The sequence below is a fragment of the Rhinopithecus bieti genome, unplaced genomic scaffold (assembly GCF_001698545.2).
Source record: "Rhinopithecus bieti isolate Rb0 unplaced genomic scaffold, ASM169854v2 scaffold_33652, whole genome shotgun sequence".
NCBI classification, from domain to species: Eukaryota; Metazoa; Chordata; class Mammalia; order Primates; family Cercopithecidae; genus Rhinopithecus; species Rhinopithecus bieti.
Genome location: NW_016814761.1, coordinates 1,353,036 through 1,376,209, shown reverse-complemented (window position 1 = coordinate 1,376,209; position 23,174 = coordinate 1,353,036). Strand labels below are relative to the sequence as shown.

General features: G+C 49.0%; 1 protein-coding gene across 2 annotated transcripts in view; it reads right to left on the bottom strand.

The window, feature by feature from the left end:
- IGSF21 (immunoglobin superfamily member 21) overlaps positions 1–23,174 on the bottom strand; it is a 268,650-nt gene that overhangs the window by 112,655 nt on the left and 132,821 nt on the right. Inside the window, exon 2 of one of the 2 annotated variants that reach the window (XM_017852157.1) lies at positions 1,802–1,914. The exons of the other annotated variant lie outside the window; for it this stretch is intronic. Coding sequence (XP_017707646.1) covers positions 1,802–1,861 — 60 coding nt within the window. The 5' untranslated portion in view covers positions 1,862–1,914. The remainder of the gene's footprint in view (positions 1–1,801; positions 1,915–23,174) is intronic. 2 annotated transcript variants of the gene reach the window in all.

Genomic DNA, 23,174 nt, shown 5'->3' with positions numbered 1-23,174 from the left:
AACTTGTAGAATCTGCTGAGGACAAGGATGAGGGGATTCCTGCTTTTGGTGTCACATGTGGGACGTAAGACTGCCTTCCATCTGGATAAGCCTGTGGGACAGCTCTCAGCCCTTGCCCCAATCCTGCAGCCCTTCAGGAGGGAGACTAACTGCATGTGTGATTCCTTCCACCCTTCCATCTCTTTCTGGATCTGCAGAGGAATGAATTGGCTTTTTGTTTTGCAAGTTCTGACAAATAATTTCCCCCACTCCCAAGGCACATTGGTGATCACCTTAGGGCTGGAGGAGAGACGAGGCAAACCACGGCTGCAGGTTCCACCGCGCACCTGAGTTGGGGTTGGGTGTCTTTCCAGACATATCACAAGTAAGCTTGGTGACCTGTCTTTGGGACCCATCTTAGCTTCAGCTTCATTTCCTGGGACCCAGGAGTCCCTGACACCCCCAGCCACAGCCCAAAGGCACTTACAGCAACTGGGAATCTTTTACCAAACACCAAAGGAGAAAACCTCTGAACTGATGACGCAGGCTACCTTGCAGTAAGAAACTGTTGAGGAGCATTTCAGCATGTCCAGAAAGAGCCCTGCCCTGTGGATCTGTAGTCCCATGTCCCAGAGCTGGCTCTGCTACTCACTGGCTGGAGGACTAATGCCGCTCACTCTGACTTCCCTAAGTTCTGTTTTCCCATCTGTAAAATGATCAGTTGAAGTAGATTAAAACAAAGAGGTTGGGTAATATTGCTCCGTGTGGTTGAAAACAGGATTTGCAGAGAGGCCAAGTCATCCATTCCTGCATTCTGCATGCATTGGTTAAGCAACTGTTATGTGCCAGGCACAGTTCTGGGCACTGGGGACACAGCAGCAAATAAAACAGACAAAGATCCCTGCCCTAGTGGTGCTCTCATTCTAGACAGGGTAGGGATTGGCAAACGTTTTCTGTAAAGAGCCGGACAGTAACTATTTTAAGCTTTACTGGCCAAATGTTCTAGGTCGCAACTATTCAGCCTGTTATTATAGACAATACCTGAGCGAATGAGCATGGCTGTGTTCAAACAGAATCTTATTTACGAAACAGGTGGTGGGCCAGAGTTGGCCTGCAGGCTGCAGTTCCATCTCTCTTAGAGGCCTGTTCTAGAAGACACAGGCTGCAGAATGAGCTCCTCCAACTCTGATGGTGGACCCAGGCGTGGTCCAAGGAATGCAGCCTCCACCTGGGGCCCATGATCTGAGAGCTCAGTGTCTGGGAAAGTCCCAGGTCCAGCCGCAGAGCTACTCTCTCCTCCCCTTTCCTCCATCCTCCCCTTTTTCCAAGCTTCTCAAAGGGGCCTGAGACCTTTCTCCAAACCTCTTTCCACTCTCCCTCTGAGCCTAGAAATGTCCTTTTCCATAGTGGCTACTGTAGAGAATCTAGAATATTCCCAGAGAGTAGACCTAAGTGGGAGGCCAGGGCAGGGTAGAGAAGAGTCTCCACCAACGGCCAAGGAACTGGAAAATGAGCTCCCCACGTCCTGTTTTCCTGAGCACCCTGATCCTCACCTTCTAATCCTCGTCCAGCTGAGAGCCGCTTCTGCTTCCTTAACTGTGGCCAAAACGCACCACCTCCAAAATGCCCACCCAGATTGACTCTCCTGAATAAGTTCTTCCTGTATCTCCCCAAATCAGCTGGTCCTCAGTGCACAATGACATTTATTTTCTGCTTATATCCATGTCCTGCCTCACCCATTAGACAATCCATTCCCATTAGAGTGAGGTCAGTGCTTACCCTGTCCTACTGGGAGCACACTGAGCCTGAATTACATACATACAGTTTCCACAGCCAGGGGCCACGGGCTCTCCAAGGGCAGAGACCTAGTCTCCTCCATCATGCTGGCCTCTCCTGGAGGTCAAGTGTCATCTCTCTTATTAGTCCTGGAAGTTCCTGAAAGCAGAGAGTGTTGACCCCATTAGCTGGGTCTCCCTTTCAGTTTGATTGGTAGCTCACAGCGGTGGAATCCAGGGTCATGAGACTCACAGGTGGTCCCTCTTGTCTCCCAGGAGGACATAGGTGCACACTGTGGCTGTGAGGGCCCCTGTGTTACGTAGTGAATTGCAAAATGGTTCCCATTTTCACCCCTTCTTGGGTCCACACTCAGGGTTTCTCACTAAAAAGGCAGCATCTGTTTCTCTGCTCCTTGGACCCGGGCTGGCCATGTGATATGCTCTGGCCAACAGGGAGGCCACAGTGCATGAGTAACAGTGCATGGCCTCTGGAGGCCCAGCAAGTTTCCACTTATATTCTTGGGCCACTGCCATGAGTACATGCTGGGCCAGCCCACTGGAGGATGGGAGACACATGGGACAGAGTTGGTCACTCCTGTTGTCCCAGCGAGGACAGCCTGGGTCAGCCAATGGTCAGGTACCCTCAGACATAGGAATGTGCACAGTTAACTAGCTCATCCATCCAAATGTGAGCAAAACAGTGCCTATTGTTGTACACTATTGAGGCTCTATGTCCATGTATTATACAGCATTTGCATGGTAATAGATCACAGATACACATATGGTCAAGAATGTGGGGTCTTGAATCCAACTGCCTGTGATCAGCTCCTGGCTCTGCCATGTACTGGCTGTGTGGCCTGGAATAAGTTACCTAGCCTCTCTGACCCTCAGTCTCCTCTCCTCTAAAGTGAGAATAATAATGGAAGCCACCTCCTAGGGTGTTGTGAAGATTAAATGAGATAGTTCATGTAAGGTACTCAATGCAGAGCCTGAAGCATAGAAAGTGATCCATCAATATTATTCATAATAATATTGCTATTCCAGAGCCTGCAGGGTAAACTTCTGGGGCATTCCCACCTCATCTGCACAGTCTGATAGAAAAGAACCCCTTGCCCCTGTCTCCTGGCTTCATCATGCCTGCATTAAATCCCTAAAAGCCTCTCCCTCAGTGGGCACCTCCAAGCTCTTAATCTCTATGACTCAGGAGGAAAAACTGCTAGAGAAAATGCCAGTGGAAGGCCCAGGCGCTGGGACAGAGCCCATTGGCTGCACTTTGCCCGCTCCTCAGGCTGTGAGCTTAAGGAAGGAGCGGGCTTGCCTGGGAAACGCAGGCTTTCTGTTTTGAGATCCTGGCTGTGTGGCTCTGGTACCAAAAATTGGCGTGAAGAGCAGAGAATTCAGCCAGCAGCACCACATGGGGGAAGCCAAGCATGTGGACGTCAGGCAGGGAGGACGCTGTCCTTTCTAGTGGCCTGATGAGCGCAGGCGTTGGCCTGGAAACCGGACTGGTGTAGGGGCAGGTAGGCAGTGCAACAGGATGGAGACTGAGCACTCCAAGAAAGGGGCTCCCCAAGGGTGCAGGGATGCTGGTGTGTGTGTGTGTGTGTGTGTGTGTGTGTGTGTGTGTGTGTGTGTGCAGGTGTACCCAGGTGGATGGGTTTGAGATGGATTTATGCACAGGGGTGAGTGAGGAGGCAGTTGCATGAACAACAATTTTCCAAGAATGAAAGCTTGCAGTACGAAAGCCCAGAGGACACCCAGAGGTGAGAATCTTTGCCTGACATTAATACTAGTCCAACAACCACCATCCCGAACCCTTGAAGCCAGATGTGTCCCAGAGCTCAGGTTGAACCCTACTTCTGAAAGGTGATATGGGGCATGTACAATATATCACACAACACAACTGGGGTCCAAAGAATCACTGTGTAATCACCCACATTAATATTTCTGCAGTGATGCATTTGGATGGTGATACTAAGTGAGAAAAACAAATACCATAAATATCCTCCCATTGAACTGGGCTGGGTTTTGCCACCAAGTCAGTTCAAGTCAGTTCAGGTCAGGTTCAGTTTTCTCATCCAATGAATTAGAAAAAATAAAATAAAATAAATCTTTCATTAATCAGAGCTTTTAGGATTTCTGGGTTGCAGGGAAGAGGTTGCAGGCTTGTGAAAAGAGCCAGAATTGTGACATCATGCTCATGACCACTGTAATAGCTGCCATTTGTGGGGTGGTGCCATGAGGTGGCCCTGAGCCTAAGCTGGCTGGAATATTTGCCATGGCCCTGCAAAGCAGGCCCTGTCGTCTTCATTTGGTAGAGAAGGGAAAGGTAGGGTTGTCAAGGTTACGGTAGCCATCGAAGTCACCACACTGATAAGAGGAGACAGAGCATAGAGGAGGTAAATTGTCCTCAGAGAATCATCTGGAAAGAAGTGCCTAGAAGGACAGAGGTTTAGGTCAAACTCAATGATTCCTTCAGCTACGTTTGCACCAAGAGGTCTGGGGGCGGACATAGCTCCTGTAGAGGTCCTAGCATAATAATCCCTGCTCTGGGCTCCCTCTGTCCATGTGTTCTCTCCCCATTTCACCGCTGGAAAAACTAAGGCTCGGTGTGCTATGACTTATCTGAAGGCACAGGCTATCTTGGTGAGAGCAGAATCATGGTACTCAAATGTCATTAATAATGACAATAAACATGAGTTGGGGACTTACTCTATGCCAGGAGTTGTTCTATATGCCTCCGATGTATTATCTCATTTAATTTAAGGGGTGGGGGCTGGGCAGGAAGCAAGCGTGCTAAAAGTGGTTCATAAATGCATGGTTTCTTGCTGCTGGTCTTAACGGGATTCTTGTGAAATGAGAAATGATGAGAGAGGGGAAAATAGGACCATCCCCTCCTACGGAAGGAGGGGACGGCAGCCTCCTGGGAATTTAAGATAATGAGCAAGGAAAACAATCACTTTATTTAAATGAGTTGAAGAACTATTTGGCTTCTCTCTGTAAGAGGAAGCAGTTAAGGGGTTTTATTTTATTTTTGGCCCTAATAATATTACAATCTCCAGGCTGGTTATTATCTGTCACTTTCCAGGGAAGATTGAAAAGAAAATAGTTTTATCCCAGGCAATTGTAAACTGTTCCTTTTGATGAGTTGTTGCTTCTGCTTAGCTATTAAATGCACCAGCATCAGGTGACCTGGCCCGGCTGGGTGGCTTTGTTTAACCGGTTACAGAAGAGAAGGAAGATGAGAAAATGTTCTTGTTTTTTAGACAGGAGTTTTCAAAATGCAATATGTGTGAGAGTCACGGGGGATGAGCATGCAGTGAAAGATGAAAATTTCTGGGTTTTACAGGAAGAGTGTCTGACTCTGCAGGGCCCCAGTGGGAACGGGAATCTGCACTCTTCGCAAGCGCTCTGGGTGATGCTGCCATATCTTCTGAGAAGGTTGCTCTAGGTTCTCCCTAAACCTGCTTGGCTGGAGAAGTGTTTGGTTCTGAGAGACCTCTCCAAAATTAAGATCTGGAAGCTGTCAGCAAAAAGGACCCCAGAGATAATCGAATAGATTCACATCACAAATAAAATCTGGAGTCCCAAGATCCGACAGCGAGTAAGAGGCAGACATGAACCTGAAACTCAGATGTGCATTTGCCCGGTCCAAAACTGGACCCATCACACTGCAATGGTGCTGAGCGGGTGCCTAGTAGAGGTGGGGGTGGGGCTGGAAGACCCCCACACATTTTCTTCTCTTTGCTCAGACTCACCTCACTGTCGTTTCACAAACAGTGATGCAAGTAGGTTGAGAAAGTCAAACGGCTCCCAGGCAGAAAGAGTCCTTCCCGAAACTGGTTCTGAGTAACATGCTACATCCAAATCCCCAGTGCTATTACAAACTAGAGGAACTCAGTGTGATATGGTTAACTCTCTGAGCTGTTGTTCTTTTATTTGCCCAAGTGGCCCTCTGTATTTTTCACCGTCGACCTCTTTTCTTCTCTGCACAATATTCCACCACCTGAAATTCTTGATTTTGTCTTGAAGGTGCCAATCGCCCCATCCTGCAGATGTCCTAGAATGCTTCCTTTTACGCCATCCTACAGATACTCAAGGGAGGGAGGGAAAAGAAAGGGCTGGGAGCTACCCTGGGATGGGGAGGGGGAGATGATCGATGCATTCCATTCCCACAGCATTCAGTGTGCAGTTGCAGTTGCCAACCACCCCTGGAAATGCAGACTTTCCTCACCAGCCCCTTGGGAAACATGCCAGGTTGCAGGCAGGCCCGTGAGGCCGGGTCTCTAGTAAAGCTTGCCTCTGGATGGCTGCAGATGGAAAGGAATTGGTTCTTAGCACCCAGGAAGAATCTCTCTCAATTTATTATTTACTTATCAAGGCAACAAGGATCCAAGCAGACATGGACTCATGCAGGGCTTGTGCCAGCCTGCAACCTCCAGCTCTCTCCAGGAACCAGACCTCTCTAATCCCAATTCTGGAACAGCGCTGCTACAGATGCAATAAACAAGCATGGTGCATCTACTATGTGCCAGGCACTCGCACCAGATGAATCTCATTACATCTCCATAATGACACCAATGTTGGAATTATTATCCCCATTTTTTCAGTGAGGAAACTGAGGCTTAGAGAGATTATAGACTTTACCCAAATCCCACAAATTATAGATGACAGGGCCAGGATTCAAAGCCGGACCCTCTGAGCTTGCAGCAGATGCCACGGTGTTCATCCCATCCCTCCTCACATGTCTACTTGCTGCCATCCAGTGCACCTTCTGCCTCAGGTTCTTTGTCTGGTTGCCAGAATCTCTAGAGTTCATACCCCCAGAAGCAGCCCCTCAACAAGGACAGACGGGGAGTGGGTGGATAAATGCTCCAGCTTCCCCATCCCTTTGTGGGCTGGGGGTTAACCCAGAGGTGTAGTCTACACTGCTATTCAAAGTACAGTCCCCGATTTGGCAGCATCAGTAGCACCTGGGAGTTTGTTATATGCAAATTGTTAGCCCCGCCCCAGACCTGCTGAATCAGAATCTCTGGAGGTGGGGCTCTGGAAGCTTTTAGAAGTCTCTTCAGGTGATTCTTACACACATTGGAGATTTAGCAATTCCATTCTACTCCACCTCCCAGAGCTTCCTGATGAAGCTGAGCCTCATGCCCCACCTGCCCAGTGGTACAACTTCACTGGCTTTCTTCCCTTTGCTGGTTCACGTCCACATGACCCTGACTATACTTCCTGACATCACCTCCAAAATAAATGATTTGTACTCAAATCCTTGCCTGAGGGGTGTGGGGCATGGGTGGGGGGGGGGCTTCAGGGGAAACCCTGCCTAGGACAGACCCAAGTCCCTCCACTTCCTCTGGCATCTTCAAGGCTAAGACGGGGAGACATTCTGGATGCTGACGGTGAGGGTAAGTTCTGAGAGGTACCAGGTCCTTCTGTTCTGGCCCAGAGGGCCAAGACCTAAGACCCCTGCCTGGCTTTTCTTCTCTTTAACCTCTTCCATCTTCTTGCATGACATTTCTGAAAAACATTTTATAGGCCAGCCAGTGTGTTAAGGGCTTCCCATGCATCCTCTCATTTAATTGCTGCAAGCATCCTCATGAAGCAGGTGCAGCCAGAGCTGCTTGGCCTGGCTGAAGTGGGAGGAGGAACAGCGAGCTGTGTTGGCCTGGGGTCCCCAGCTGGGTGCTCCAGCAGTCCCCAGGCTCCATTTGAAACAGAATACAAGAGATAGGACCTTGAGGCAAAGCAATGCCCCCCATCTTTTCACATAGGCTCCATCTGCTGCTCCCTCACTCTGCATACCTCCCCTCAGGTAGGTGGCCCCCATCACCTCCACGTGGACAAGGCCCCCACTAGCCAAGAACAGGATGGATTCCTATGGCAACTGTACAAAAGTTCCAAATGAAGTAGGAGGTGGGACTTGACTCCAGAGGCAAGGCTTGGATGCTGGACCAAACTGAGGACTAGCTAAAACAGGGACTGGATGGAAGGAACTTTCCGTAAGACATGCCCACCAATGTACCAGGTCAGTTTACCATTGCCATGCTAACACTCAGAAGTTACTGCCTCCTTCCACGGCAATGACCTGATGACCCAGGAGTCACCACCCTTTTTCTAGAAATGGCCACATAATTCACACCTTAATTTGCATATAATGAAAAGTGGGTCTAAATAGGAGTGTGCAACTGCCTCTGAGCTATGACTCTGGGTGCACTGCCTGTGGGGTAGCCCTGCTCTGCAACGAGCAATCCCTCAGCTGCTGCTGGGCACTGCCGCTTCAATACAAGTTGCTGTCTAACACGATTGGCTTACCTCTGAATTATTTCCTGGTGAAGTCAAGAACCCTCCAGGGTTAAGGTCCAATTTTGGGGCTCCCCCACCCTGCAGCACAAGGATAAGGCAAAGCTCTCCTGCCACCATCTCTGGGCCTCTTGCTTCTTGGCTGGCCTTGGCGCCCGGACCGGCCCGCCCCTTCCCTCAACAGACATTGGGCTTTCACTCTTCTCGGACCATGCTCGATGTCCCTCCTGTCTGCCCCTCTCCACATCTTCACTCATCATTGGTGTGCTTCTCTCGCAGTGAGAAGGAAAGGAAGCCAACATTTGTTAAGAATCTTTCAAGTGCCAAGCACCATGCTAGTCTTGACTGAAATCTACCGCCTCTCCAAACTGATGAGGTGGTCTTTTTTGTACCCATTCAAGAAGGGAGAAAGCTGAGACTCAGAGAGATGAAAGGACATGACTAATGCCACACATCTAGCAAGTTATAGAGCTGGAGTTTTAACCCAGGTTTGTCTGTCACCACACACACATCTCCAGAACACCGTTGTGCCCCTACTGTCCAAGAACTCATGCTCCTTTCTATGGTGAGCCCTTCACTTGAGTTCCCAAGCCCACCTTTGCCTACACATGCTGGGGCCTCATTTTTTCATTTACTTTCCATCACTGCACCTACAAGCTCTCTCCACCCACTGGCTCCTTCTCTGCAGCCTACACATGTGTGTACAACTCCTCATCCTATGTGTGCACATACACACACTCACATACGCTTTCTCCTTGTGCCTCATCCCTCACACTTTTGTCTCTCTCTTCTTTATATAAAATGTAAGGAGAAAAGTCTCCATGGAGAGGCAAGAGTGAAGACTAAAATGCAAGAGGTTCTGGGGAGGCAAAGAATGGAGGAAAGGCGTTTATAGGTGGACTTCCTTCCAACAGAAACTTCATGGGGGCCAAACCCAGTGGCCTTTTCCAGACCTCTTCTTTATCCTCTGCAGTTAAAATGAGTGACCTTGATTTGTTCCATGATTCTGGGACAGGGTGGAATACTAGCCTGTACTGGGCACCTACTGTCCACTATGAGTTCATGGTGACTTTCTTTCTAGTCCTGACCATTGTGAGATGGGTATGGATCTCCTCATTTTACAGATGGAAAAATTGAGACTTAGAGTGGGCCCCATTCAGCACTAGAAAAATGCCCAAAGGGAGAATCAAGATGCAAACCCAAGCTGGCCTGGCCCCAAAGTTCCAGCTAAGATTTCTCTCATAAACTGGCATCAGCCATGTGGCCCAGCCTCAAGGTGATGTGGCAGGCGCCCAACCTAAGAGTAATCTTTCTCCTTTTACTCTTTTATTTATTTAACTAAAGGCCCAGTGGCCAAACCCACTTACTTTCTTTCAATGTGTGTTCGTGTTTTGCCTGCTTTCAAAAGGGCCCCAGCAGAGGCCAAGGGGAGAGGGAGGGAAAAAGGGGCTGGACCTGGCTCCTTGCCTGGTTCTGTCCACCATGAAACTCAGATGAGCACCAAAACCTGGTTACTCCTTCAGATCCAGTTGCAGAAAACATGTCTGGAAACTGGATTTGAGGGAAGGGGAGAGATGAGCACTTTTGCACACTTACTAGTTGCTAAGCCTTGTATCAGAAACTCAGCTTTGCTGTGTGTTCTGTTCTCACAAGATCACATGGAAAGAAGTATCTTCCCATTTTATGGATGAGGAAACTGAGTCTCAATGAAGTGAAGCAAACAGCTCAAGGTTACACAGCTGGAAAATGCAAGGGCCAGACTTTGAATGCCAGTCTAAGCTCTTCACTGTGTCATGCCTCCACCCTACGGAAGGATTCTCTCCTTAAACATTCTTACATGGGGAAGAGGAAATTTCACACATGAGGAAACTGAGGCTTAGACATGCCCAAGCTCAAACAGTGTGCTTATAACAAAAATCAAGACTTGACTCCCAATCCAGTCCTCCTTCTACCATCCTGCCTGGCTTTGCTAAAAGCACCAACTGCCAAGGTCAAGGTTGCTGAAGCCCCAAAGGCTACAGGGTCCACCTTACCATTGGTGGTTACTGAGTCCCTTCTCTTGCCTCTGGGACTTTCTGCTCCTTAATCAGTCTAGACAGAGAAGAGAAGAGAAGTAGGCAGGGTGGTAGAGAGAAGTCCCTTTAATCCCCAAACACCCCCTAGAAGAGATCTTGGAGAGAGCAACAAAACCCAGTGCAAAGAAGGGGACCCCTTTCCCTCTCCCATCTCTTCTGTCTTTGCTCGTGTGTCCTTGGTGGGTCACCTTAAGCAGGCAAAAAACTTGGGGAGCGTCAGGGAGCGTGATTGTCCTAAAGGAACTGAAGAAGCCAACAGAGGCTGCTACCTCCTGCACAGTGGTGCCTGGGTTTACAGAGGCTGCTACCTCCTGCACAGTGGTGCCTGGGTTTCTCAGGAGGGTCTGACAGGATGATTTACAAATGGTATAAATATAACTCAGCAGCCAGCAGCCCTGCCTCAGCTTAAAAGTGAGAGCATCACTCACTTTTAAGTGAGTGGGACACTGCAGCAGGGGTCCCTCACACACGGGGCCCTCAGAAGACTTCAGCTGAAGGGTTCATGAGGAGGAGGGAGAAGTTTCCCATGTCCTGTACCTTTTGTCCAGTACTGGACAAAGAGAAGAGGCCTTAAGGAAAAGGATGCCTTCGTCTTGACTATTCTTCCAGCCCCCTTTTTGTAGATGTCTGTGCTCTGGGCTCAATCCCTCCAGGTTGTAATGTCTGAACCTGAGGCACAGTAGGCATGCAGTAAAAATTCACTGTACCCAAGCCTTTCTGTGGCTGTAGCTCGGTGCCTCTGCCACACAGTGGGTAGCTGCTAAGTGTTTGTAGGTCAGAATTGAGCTCAGTGCATCAGGCATCCTAGAAACTCTAGTCAGCAGCTCCGGTTTCCACTCCAGCCATGACTTGACCTATGGTCTCTCTGAGCCTCTGTAGCCTCCACTGTAACATGGGGAAAGTGCCTATCCAGTTGTCTATAGTTTTGGATGGGGAAAAAATTAGATGACAGGTGGAAATATGTTTTATATATATAAAGCATAATGTATTGCCATTACAAGGGGCTTTCATATGCATTCTCTTCACTATTAATATCAAGAAGTCCTTCCATAGGTCTGACTTCCACTCTGCCTGCTGTAGTTTGGTAAAATAAAGATCTGTGTATTCCAGGAGATATAGGCTAGTGCAGTCAACACTGGAATGAAACTCCTGGTCAAAAGGAATGTGGAGATGAAAACAAAGCATGTGTTTTCTTTAAAAAGTAATTTCCCTCACTTTCAATGGCTGTTCAGAATAAAGAGTATAATTTGCTTGACTGCCCTGGCCCACCAGCTTATCACGGAGGCCCTAGCAACTCTGAGAGGAAAGGATTATGCAAATAGAAAATCAGCTTTCAAGAAAGTGGGCTAATCCAATATTACCAAGAGGGCTGGGTTTGAGAGGAAAAGAGGAGGAAACTGAGATGGGTGAGCTATGTAGAGAGTCAGACAGTTCCCAGAATGATGTAGAGTGAAGAAGTTGGCTAAAGAGGGTCCGCCTGCCAGCAACTGGGCCAGGGTTTTAGTAAAGGGGACCTGGTCTCCATGTCCCTAGTACTAAAAGATGGAGGAAGAGGGGATTAGGCTAGTGGATGGAAAAGTCTTTATTAAATTATTTGCATCTGGAATGGCTCCTCCCCTGTCTCAGAAATATGGCCAGATGCTGAGATGCAAATGTGGTACCAAGGGGTAACAGCAGCAGCTCAAAGCCTTCCCAGTGAACCTCCGCAAACCAGCAGGCCCCGATCCACAGGGCAGGGCAGATCGTGGATTCAGAAGGTCAGACCAAGGCCTTTCCCTCCACCTTGGGAAACATCCAGGAGAAGCGCACAGGGCACCACCGGGGTGTTTTCTGAGTGAGGCTGCCCCTTGCTGAAACACGGAAACTGTCAGCACCACGGACAGCTCTCAGAGCTAGCCCTGGGAGCCGGCTCCCTGGGTAACCTGAAACCAAACGTTGGGGAACCAGCTGGACGCTTTCTTTGGGAAACTGGAAGCCTATTGTACCCTAAGCCCTTGTGGCTCCAGCAGTGAAAGTAGACAATTAAATAGGCAATTAGAATTCACTTTAATAAATGCTGTAATTTAGGAATCACAGGGAACCATTGCAGTGCAGTGGCGTCTCAGGGCAGAAGCATCTCACCCAGACTTGGCAGTTGAGAAAAGATTTCCAGGCTAAAGCGGAATTAGGAACTACCCTAGTCAGAGGGCAGGGTATGTTCCAGGAAAGGAAACAGCAGGCAAAGGCCCAGAGGTCAGGGAGGGCATGCCTTATTTGATGAATAGAAAGAAGCCCCAATTCATGGCTAGACCATTAGGTGGGAGGGTTGGGGCTGATGAAGGACAGGGTGCAGGGCGGGCAGGGGCCAGATCCTGTAATGCGTTTTAGGACATGGAACAGAGCTGCACTCCATCCTGAGGCCAATGGCAAGCTGCTGCAGGGCTTTATGGCATGAAATGACACCATCAGATGTGCATCTTGAAAGTTCCCTCTAGCTACAGTGTGGAGAATGGACTGGGGCTGCACAAGTCTGCACCCCTGGGCAAGTGGGGAGGTGACAGTCATTCAGACTAAGATGATGGTAGACTGGAACAGCATGCAGGACCTCAGGAGGGAGGGAAGGAGCAGGTACATTGGAGAGAGATTTAGGAAGTGGAATTGACAAGACTTGGAGCAAGATGACCTGGGTATGGGGAAACAGTAGGGAGGAGGGTTGAGGATGACTCTCAATGTGTATGAGCAGGTGTAAGATGCAGAGAGGAAGAGAGGAACACAGGGTATAATTGAGAGGGAGTTGCAGGGAAAGAAAGAGGGAATGATTTAGAACACAGATGAACAGAGCCAAAGAAATGAGAGTGAGGAATGCGGGAGAAAGGGAGGGTCATGAGAAGTGAGGGAATGAGGAAGTTAGGGGCATGATGGCAGAATCAGGAAAAGGGATTTGAGTCTTTATTTTGTCATCTGTGTGTCCTATGAGGATGTGTCCACGTCTGTCCCAATCACAGCATTGCAACAGGCAGAGGACACATGACCTCTGCACAAGACCATGAGCAATATTTGGTTTGACAAAATTTCTCTCATCCTGCTTGGATGAGAGAAAGCCCCCACAAGCCCAGCAGGGGCATCAAGGTGGGTGAGTACTGAGCAGGTAACCAGGGGAGTGCAGAGTGGAGTTGGGCTTTAGATTGCCATGCTCTTGAGGCAGGCTTAGACCCTCCTCCAAGCCTCAGTTTCTCACTCTGTAATTCAGGTGCTGGGACACTTGTTCATGCATGTGCCTGCAGATGAAGGGGCTGGAGACTGGAAGACCAGATCTGGGCAGGGCCAAGTCTGTCACTTTCGCTGGGGTCAGTGTATTTCACCTTGTGGTTTCAGAGCACCTATCCCTTGACAAAGCCTGAAGGCAGATGGGCTGTGTGAACTAACCCCTTCATTCTCCAGATAGTCCCAGCCCACAGTGCTGAGGGTCCAGTGTAAGAAGGACAAGGTCACTGACTCAAAATAAGTGCTGGCTGGCTGGCTGGCTGGCTGGATGGATGGATGGATGAATGGATGGATGGATGGACGGATGGACGGATGGACGGATGGACGGATGGATGAATAGAAGAATGGGCAAACAACTGAATGATCACCATGCTGTTATAGGCTCTAGGCATTGACAAAGTTTCTGGAAGATTCCAGAAGTGGGACAGAGCCACCAGACACTTGACTTGGACAGCCTATGTCCAGGAGTGGCACAGGTAACAGCCTATTTCGTGGTTGATGAGGAATTTCAAGTCCATCAGCCACAACCTGAGAAGGCCACCTGACAGATAGATACCGCTTTGGGAGCAATGACTTTCAATGGCACCTACTAGACTAGAAAGGATGAAAACAGTTGATAAAAGGGACTGGGGCCCAGGGTCCAGTTCAAGCAGGAGGTCAAGATCCAGTGAATGAGTGGGTAGAACTAAATAAGGTTAGGGTTAGGGTTAGGACTATGTTTTTGAATCAAACTCTAGGGTTAGGGTTAAAGATGTCTAGATCCAATGAATGTGTGGATGGAGCTAGGTAAGGTTAGGGTTAGGGTTAGGGTTAGGTTTTTGAGCCATTCACTGTATTCAGACAGAGGTCTAGATCCAGTGAATGGCTCAAAAAGCGGGAAATTGGGGCCTCTGGACTTCAAGGAATGACAAATTCTCTCCACTTCACATCCGCCTGAGCCCTCCCCACTTCATCTCTCACTTCTCAGCCTGGGGTTAAGAGGAAGCACTGGAATCATCTGCCTGGGCCTAGTTCAGGCTCCAGCACTTACTACAAGCAGGAACTGGGTAGAAACACCTAAGTCTCAGCTTCTACATCTACAAAATGGTGATAATAATAGAGCCCATGTCCCAGGGTTTGAAAGATTAGAGATCATGTCTAAAAAGCTTAGTGCAGTTCCCGAGACAACGAAGGTGTCCAATCAGCACTGAGGATTAGTCCTTCAGCCTCGCCCTTGCTGCTGCAGAATCTCCCGCCTGAGAAGCCCCTGCTTTCTTTCCACGTTCCCCTGACTTGATCCACCTTTCAAAGCCCAGCTTAAAATCTGCTGTTTCAGAAAGGCTTCTTTGAGTAACCTCACTCCATTATCTCATTTCTCTCCTTTGGCTTCTCTTTGGAGCCTTCTAGGAAGCAGGCGCCCAGTGACTGTGCAGGGTTGTCCCTGTCAGAGGAAGCATAGAGGGGGTGTCCCAGAGGCTTCATTGCCTCCTCTTCCAGATAAAATGCTACCTCCCCCCGTCCCTCCTCTTCCAGATAAAATGCTAGTAATAAAGTCATGTTGAACTGGCCTGGCCCTTTAATTGGTGCTTTGGCAAAGGACAGATTCCCTGCCAAGCATTAAAAGGTTTTAAAATTCTCTTTATTGAGCTACTTCTGAAAGCCATGCTGTATCCCAGGGACTGGCAGGATCCAACCTGGGGGTTCCCTGGGCAGGACCAAGGAGCAACAAAGGGGTCCATGCAGCTTCTGCGAGGCTGACAGGCTGTGGCCAGAATCCTGGGACCTGGCCCAGTCCTCATTGGTGTGCATTGGTTCCCCTGCTCCCAGTGAATTTGATTCAAGGCAAACAACAGGAGCTCATTTAAGGACATTAGGGTGCCAGAAAACAGTGCAGCCCATCAGATGACTCAGGAAAGTTTGGGTTTGCTGAGGCCCTCCTGGCCCTCTGGGCAAGGTGCCAAGGATGCATAGTGTATCTTACAGCAGAGAAACACAAGGCTGGGTAGACCCTGCACACTGGATGAAGATGCTAGGAAAGGCAGCCTGCTTGGGGAAAGAGGGACACATTCATTCATTATGGTAGAGTGAGTTCCTAAGCTTGTACCAATTCCAGAAAAGCTTTCACAAGGTGACACAGGGACAGCACCCAGGGTGCTGCTTGTGAGGAGGAAGGCGAGGAGAGGAGGCCCAGCGTTTCTTCCAATTAATTACTTTCAGGGTTGAGGATCTTCTAGGTCTCAAGCTCTGAGTTAAAGGTTTGTTACCTACACTGTCTCATTCAGCCCTCATAACAACCTGGCGAGGCTGGCATCATTAGCTTTCTTTTCTAAAAGGGAAGTCTAAAGTTCAGAGAGGTTAAGTAGCTAACTCAAGATGTAACAGTGAGGAAATAGCAGAGGTGGAATTGAACCCATGATCTTTGTATCCCCAGCCCCTGTATATTGTTTCTCAGGAACAAGGAGAAGGAAAAAGAGCAGCAGACAGATTTGGTTGGGCAAGACCAAGTCCTCTCTGATTCCCTTCCTCCTCTTCCACTCAAATCTTAACCTATGTGACTGGGAGAGAAACTCTACCCCAGGCTTCCCCAGCTGTTTGTACTCTTAGACTTGCTGGGGGAGAAAAAGTCCAGAAATCACTTGACTTCATAGAGAGACACATAGACCTGGGCCCTGGCCCTGGCCCCTGCTTAGATGTCAACCGCCGCCTCTGTGACTGGAGCAAGGCCACGGCTATCTCTGAGGCACTCACTCTTTCTGCCTGGTAAAATGCAGAAGGAAAACTTGAACATCTCTAAAAGCCATTACTACATTCCAAGGTTTTATGACCATGTCTTTAAAAAAGCCTTGGTCAGGCCAGTCGCGGTGGCTCATGCCTGTAATCCCAGCACTTTGGGAGGCTGAGGTGGGCAGATCACAAGATCAGGAGATCAAGACCATCCTGGATAACACGGTGAAACTCTGTCTCTACTAAAAATACAAAAAATTAGCCAGGCATGGTGGCGGGGCCTGTAGTCCCAGCTACTTGGAAGGCTGAGGCAGGAGAATGGCATGAACCCAGAAGGCGGAGCTTGCAGTAAGCCGAGATTGTGCCACTGCACTCCAGCCTGGGTGACAGAGCGAGACTCCATCTCAGAAAAAAAAAAAAGCCTTGGTCAGCGAGTGTTCCAGCCTATTGACCTTATAAAATCAGAGAAAAACCATTTGGCAAATATGACTTCATCTTGTAAAGAAAGATTAAGGTGTTTTAATTATAAGGAATATTAAAATAAGAACTATTGTGTAGCAGGGGCCTACTGCTTAGGCATAGTACCAAGTGTTGTATGAATGTTACGTGTGTCCATTTCTCTGCATCCTCATTGCCACTTCTCACATGCAGGCCACCATCATCCCTCATCAGGAAGACGAAGAGAGCCTCTTAGCCCTTCATCAGGAAGATTGGGAGAGCCTCCATATACACACTTCCGTCTTTAGCAGAAACAGTGCTGCATGATCCCCAAATCTTGTTTCATTATCCTCTTCCTGAGCATCCAGTAAAACTACACTTTCTCAGCCTCCCTCACAGTTGCATCCATATGGTTGGATGCAATGAGTGGAAATGATCTAAGCCACCTCCAGTCTGGCCCATAAGAGCAATCCACATGACTCTCTTGGTTTTGTACCCCTTTGGATGGTAACTGTGCATATTGAGAGGGTGGATCTACAAGACAAAATGAGCCTGGATCCCTGAGTCACTTCGTGGAAGAGAATAGCTCTGGAGACTTACCAGACTCACATCCAACTTCCTGTGAACAAGAAATAAACCTTTGTTGCACCAAACCATTGAGAATTCAGGATTATTTTGTTAGTGGGGCACAATGTAGGCTCTCCTGACTAGCACACTCCCCTACAGTCCAGTCTCTGCATAACAGCCAGAGAATTTTTTTGAAACCTAAGTTAGATCATGTCATTCTCCACCTAAGACTCTCCACTAAGTCCTATTATGCTAAGAATAAAATCTACAAAGCCCAGTGTGAGATAGCCCTGTCACCTCCCTGACTTACGTTCCCCTTTCCCTTGGCTCTGTATGTTCCAAGCACACAGCCTAATCCCTTGACAGTGTGATCACACTCATCCCATCCACAGATACCCTCTCTGCCTGGCATGCCCTTCCCTCAGATCTTTGCTTGGCTTACTCCTTGTCATACAGAGCTCAGCTTCAATGTCACTTCCCCAGAGGCTTCTTTTCTGGCCTGCTGATCTAGGAACCTCCAGTTACTCTCTATCATATCACCTGAAATTATCTACACCACACTTATCACTATCTGATGTTTTCTTGCTAATTAATTAATTAATGGACTGTATCCTTATGCCACTAAAGCGGAGATCTTGTTTGTCTTATTCACCATTATATCCTGGTGCCTAGAATAGTTCCCGGCATGTAGGCACTTTATAAATGCTTGTAGACTGGGAACATTAACTTTATGGCTCTTTGAGGTTGGAGTTACTATCCCCATTGAACACAAGAGGAAACTGAGGCCCAGAGAGGTTCAAACCAGTAAATGGCAGAGCTGAGATTTCAAACTGGCTTTAACTACATGGCAATCCTCTTTCTGGTTTATAATTTTCACCATATAATATCTGAAGGTATTTTAATTACATGTATCTTTATGAGACAGCACAAAGAAGAGAGGGAGAGACAGCAATGGGCGATGGGTGGGTGGCCAGGTGCGTGTTAGACACACCGCACAGTGAACAGATGGCTGAGTGAAAACATGGAGGCTGCTTCACCAGATGCAGAAGGTGAGGGAGAGGGAAAGGTGGTGTGGGCAGGGGCAGCTGTATGTGCAAAAGCACGTACTCTGTTTTCAGTAATTTCTCTTTATTCAGCCCTTGGCTTCAGGGGTTCCCAGTCTGATGAGGGAGATGCAGTCATTTGCTCCTGAAGGAACTCCCAAACTGATGCTGAAGACACAGCCCTGACATCTGAGAGCATCGTAAGAACATCTACAAAGCAATACACATGCGAATTCCCTGGGGTCTCTGCAAAGCCTGTACAAATTGAACTAAGAGAGAGCAGGAGAGGGAGGGAGGGAGGGTAGTGGGGAAAGAGGAGGGAGGGGAGGAGAAAGAGAGAGACAGAGACACAGAGACAATGTTGGGCACTGGGGCCCCATCTGCCTCCTCCGTGTCCACACCTCTCTCCCCAGGGAAAGGAGGGGAGCAGCCTGCCTCATGGCAGAGCCAGCAGCAGAGTCAGATCCTCCCAGTGCCTCCCCTGGCAACAGGAAATGAGGCTGAGGACACACAAAGGGAAGGTAGTCCAGAGCCAGGGCCTAGGGTGCAGTCTCTGACTGTTGCCAGCACCCGCGCCAGTGGGTTTCCCATCCACGACTGTGGGTCAGTAGGGGAAAGGGAGGCAAAACCTAGCATCTAGAATCAGAGCAACTGTTGGCAGGTGTTATTTGAAAAACTGAAACTTCTCTTGCTACATGGCTCTGGGCCATTCCTCTGGCCCCAGCCAGAGAGATTTATAGGCACAGCGGGGTGAGAGACACCACGGGGGCAAAACTGGGTTTGGGCTTCATTCAGGGTGACCGTCTAACTGTGCCAGCTGAGCTCTCCAAGCCCAGAGAGGCCGCCCCCAATGCCCACACTGCTTTTACATGTACAGCTGCCCCTTCTCACATCACCTTTCCCTCTCCCTCACCTTCTGCATCTGGTGAAGCAGCCTCCATGTTCTCACTCAGCCATCTGTTCACTGTGTGGTGTGTCTAGCAGGCACCAGGCCACCCACCCATTGCCCATGATCCGCCCCCAACTGCCGATCCCCTAACTCGGGCTGCCATTGCTGTCACCTGGATGGCTGCAGCTGCCCTCAACCTGGAGCCCCTGCCCTGTCCTTACACCTCCCACCCTCCCCTAATTCTAGTTCAAGGACCTCACAGCTAGCGAGCAGATGAGACCATGCTGCTCCTCTGCTTAAGAAGAGTGCCCCCCCGCCCTTGTTCTCCGGGTAAGGTTCAAGCATATCACCAAGGTGAATACCTGATCTCGGTCCTGCCCGCCTCTCTGGCTGCTATCCATTCCTTTCCTCCTCCCTGCCTGGCCTCCTACTGCATGATCCAGTTTAATGTGAGTGAATGTGCCACACTTTCTCTCATTTTAAGAGGCCTGCACAGGTTCCCAGCTAGGTTCTACTCATTCTTCAAACCTTAGCGTATACTTTTCTTCCCCTGTGAAGCCAACCTTGACCACTCGAGTCTGGCTTGGGGGGGGGGTCCATTCTATGTACCCCTCCTTCACTTACCAAGCAGTTCAGGCCTACCCCCTCTGCATCCCAATAGGATGTAAGCTCCTTGGGTGCAGAGAGAACTTGCCTAACTCATTCAACACTGTATTTAGTCTCAGCAGTTAGCACAGGGCCTGACACCCCTGTAGGGGTCCGGTAACTGTTTGTTAAGTAAAGGAATGGCGTGGGAATGTTGGAGGAATGAAGGATTTTCACCCAGAGCACCTTGCACTGGAGAACTCGCCGTGTGGAATTGTCAGATATTATCTTATCAGTATCTACCTCCTAAGCACCACGGCAGGCACGAAATGAACACATTGAATGAATCTCTCAAGGCCCGGAGAAGGAGACTGTCTGTCTGCTTGGGTAGCATTTTCCCAGCTCCTACCCTCTGACCTTCTAGAAAGCCACAACAGCGAGCCGCCCTGTTCTAATGGAAAATCCCAGTATCGCTTTTCTACAAAGGCAATCTATCAATCACGCCACAGAATTTCACCAGCTCACAGAAATCAACCTCCAACAGGCTGCCCAAAGCCCCCGCTATGCTGTGCAAAGTTTTGGGATGTACAGAGGGGTTAATTCTGGCAGCTCGAAATGAGTTGCAGTGTCTCCCTTCAGAGTCCAGTTAGCCAGCATTGGCCAGGCTTCCGCTGTGTACACAGCCTCTTGTGGGGAGCATTGAAAAAACAAAAGGGGAAGGAGAGGCAGAAGCTCAGCTTAGGGGACATTTATAATTCCCATAACCTGGTTGCATCTCCTTTGGTGGTGTTAAGTGCATATTTCTCTCCAGCACTAGAGGAAAAATCCTCACTGCAGTGTAGACGCTTCTATCCTTGCCAGTGTAGATTCTTTAATCCCTGAGCTTTTTTACTGGATTGCTCACACCTATAGCTAATGGCTCTATTTGCCTGGGCAGACTGTGGGTGGGGGGGGGCCTGGAGTTTGGAGGAGGAATTAACATTTTGAAGAAGGTACTAAATGAGAGTGTAGACAAAGAAGACAAACCACCAGAGTTTGAATCCCACTTCAAATCCTTTGGGATCTTGAGCAAACGATTGCCTTTCTGTGCCTCTGTCTCCTCGTCTATAAAATGGGGACAATGACAGTACCCACCCATAAGGTTGCCATGGGGATTAAAGAAGCCAATACATGTGAAGTGCTTAGACAGGGTTTGGTCTGTAGTCAATGCTCAATAAACAGTAGCTGGTTATTGGCATTGATATGATCTGCCAGCCCTTGGCAGAAAGATGTCATTTTCTCCCCGCAATGCCCCATCCAGGAGTGTTACTTCCCTCGTTTTGCAGATAAGGGAATGGAGGCTTTGACAGGCCGGTGACCTGCCACCTCTGAGGATGGGCTGCTTCCTGGCCCGTGGTTCCTGCTGGGCACTCCCCTGCCACGTTCATCTCTGATGCTTTGAGTCTAAGAGCCCCACTCTTAGAAGCTCAAACTCAAAGGATGGCGCCCTCATTCCCTGCCATCACCCAAGGCAACAAAGACAGGTGGTGGATGAGGCTGGCAGCAGGTCCCAGGGCAATGAGGAAGTTGATGGCCCAGGGGAGGAAGGGGATGTACCTGCTCCTTCAGCCCCCAGCACAGGTCAGGCACCCAGTTTTGCCTCCAGAAGCCTGACAGAGCTGGCCCCATCCTGGGGTCATCAGGGCTGGCAGCCTCTGTGAAGTGGAAGAATCCCATCTCCTGACCATCTCAAGGGAAGAAGAAAATGGGTAGACTGACACTCTGGAGTTAGAAGGACTGGGTTCAAATTCCAGCTCTGCTGAGATCGTGCCACTGCACTCCAGCCTGGGTGACAGAACAAGACTCCGTCTCAAAAAAAAAAAAAAAAAAAAAAAATTCCAGCTCTGCAACTTTTGGGAATTCACATCACGTCTCTGTGCCTCAGTTTTCTTGTCTATACAATGGAGCTACTCATAGTTCCTCCTTCCAGTGATGCCTGGAGAGCTCTTAGCTTGGTGCCTGGCTCGGCATGAATAATCAAGAAAGATTTGCTCTCTTCTCCCTGAGTCCGAAGCAGCTTCCAAATGTTGGGCTTCACAGAATCTGCCAAGAGCTTGGGGCAGGGTGCAGAGCCTGAAGACTTCCCGGGATCCTGGGAGGCTCCCAAGCCTGTCATTGGTGTGGACAGGGCAGCTCTTTGGTGCCACCAGGGTATGCCAGACAGGTTGCCACAAACCGCACTGCAATTGTGTGAATTAATAAAAGACGTCTCAAGCATGGAGTTTGGAGATTACAGCACATACCGAGCTAGTTCCCTCTGCCTTCTCAGTCAGGTACCCTGTGTAGGGTGTAACTCCAGGGACTCCACAGCAAGACACCAGCTGCCATCTTTGCAGGAAGCCAGAGGGGACAAGACCACAGAAATAATTGCAGAGTACGAGCCTGGAGGCTGGAGTCCTAAGTTCCACACGGATAATTAAGCTGACTTGTGTTAGGTGAAGGGAGATTACAAGATACACGCTCATAGGGGTGTCAGATGCTGGGAAGAGTCAGCGCAGTGATGAGGCGGAGTAATTAGCTCAAAAACCAAGAGCAAATCTATAGGCAGGAGAGTGTGGGACCTGAGGCAGCGAGAGGCGTGCCAGGCAGTGAGGGGGTCCTGCTGGGCACTGAGATGCCATCAGCCTCTTAGTGACATTCACCCAGGAAGCAGGAGGGCCTCATTCACAGACTCGGGGAGAGCCTGGGAGGGCAGCATGCTGCTGTGTCATTGCACGCCCCCCAGAGCTGGGATGCTGCTCAACAGAAACACACTGTAACTGGGACTTTCACTCCTGTTTAATACCAGCAAGTCCCAGATGCAGGAACAAAAAGAAGGGCAGAGAGCTGGACCGTTCAAGGTCAGGTTGCAGGGTAAGGGCATCTATCTTCACCTCCAGGCCAGAAATGACTGCTGCATTCCCAAGCTTTGGTTTCCCCTTCCGGGTCAAGGTTAATTACCCCTGCCCCTTGAAGGGGAGAGTCATCAGTCAGGAGGCAGCCTGACCTGAGGGTTAATGTGCTTGAATTCTGATCTGACTGTAAGTGGTTTGGGACCTCCTGGGATTCATTCCTCATAAGGTCCCTGCCCTCAATATTCCAGCTGAGGAGGGTACTCCAACCACCCCATCCCGCCAAGCAGCAGCAACAGCAGCAGAGGAAGCAGATCCTAGCTCAGTGCCTGGCACATAGTAGGCACTCAACACATGCTTGCTCGTTGCTTAATGCAATAGATCTGAAAATACAGGAAAGAAGGAAACAAAAATATCAGCTGGGGAGACTGGATGCCTAGACAATTCAGAGAAAGCACCACATGCTTATTAAAGAGAAAAAAAATGAATTCATCTAATTTGTAGGATGCGAGATAAAGCCACAAAAAATCAATTGCATTCTTACATCCCAGAGACCCACAGAAAATCCAATGAAAAAGATCCCATTTATAATAATAAAAAATAAATACTTGAGAGTTATTTTAATTTGGTACACAAGCTATTTGTTTAAAGAAATTATAAAACCCAATGGAGGCTCAATACTAGGAAAACATCAACATAATTCA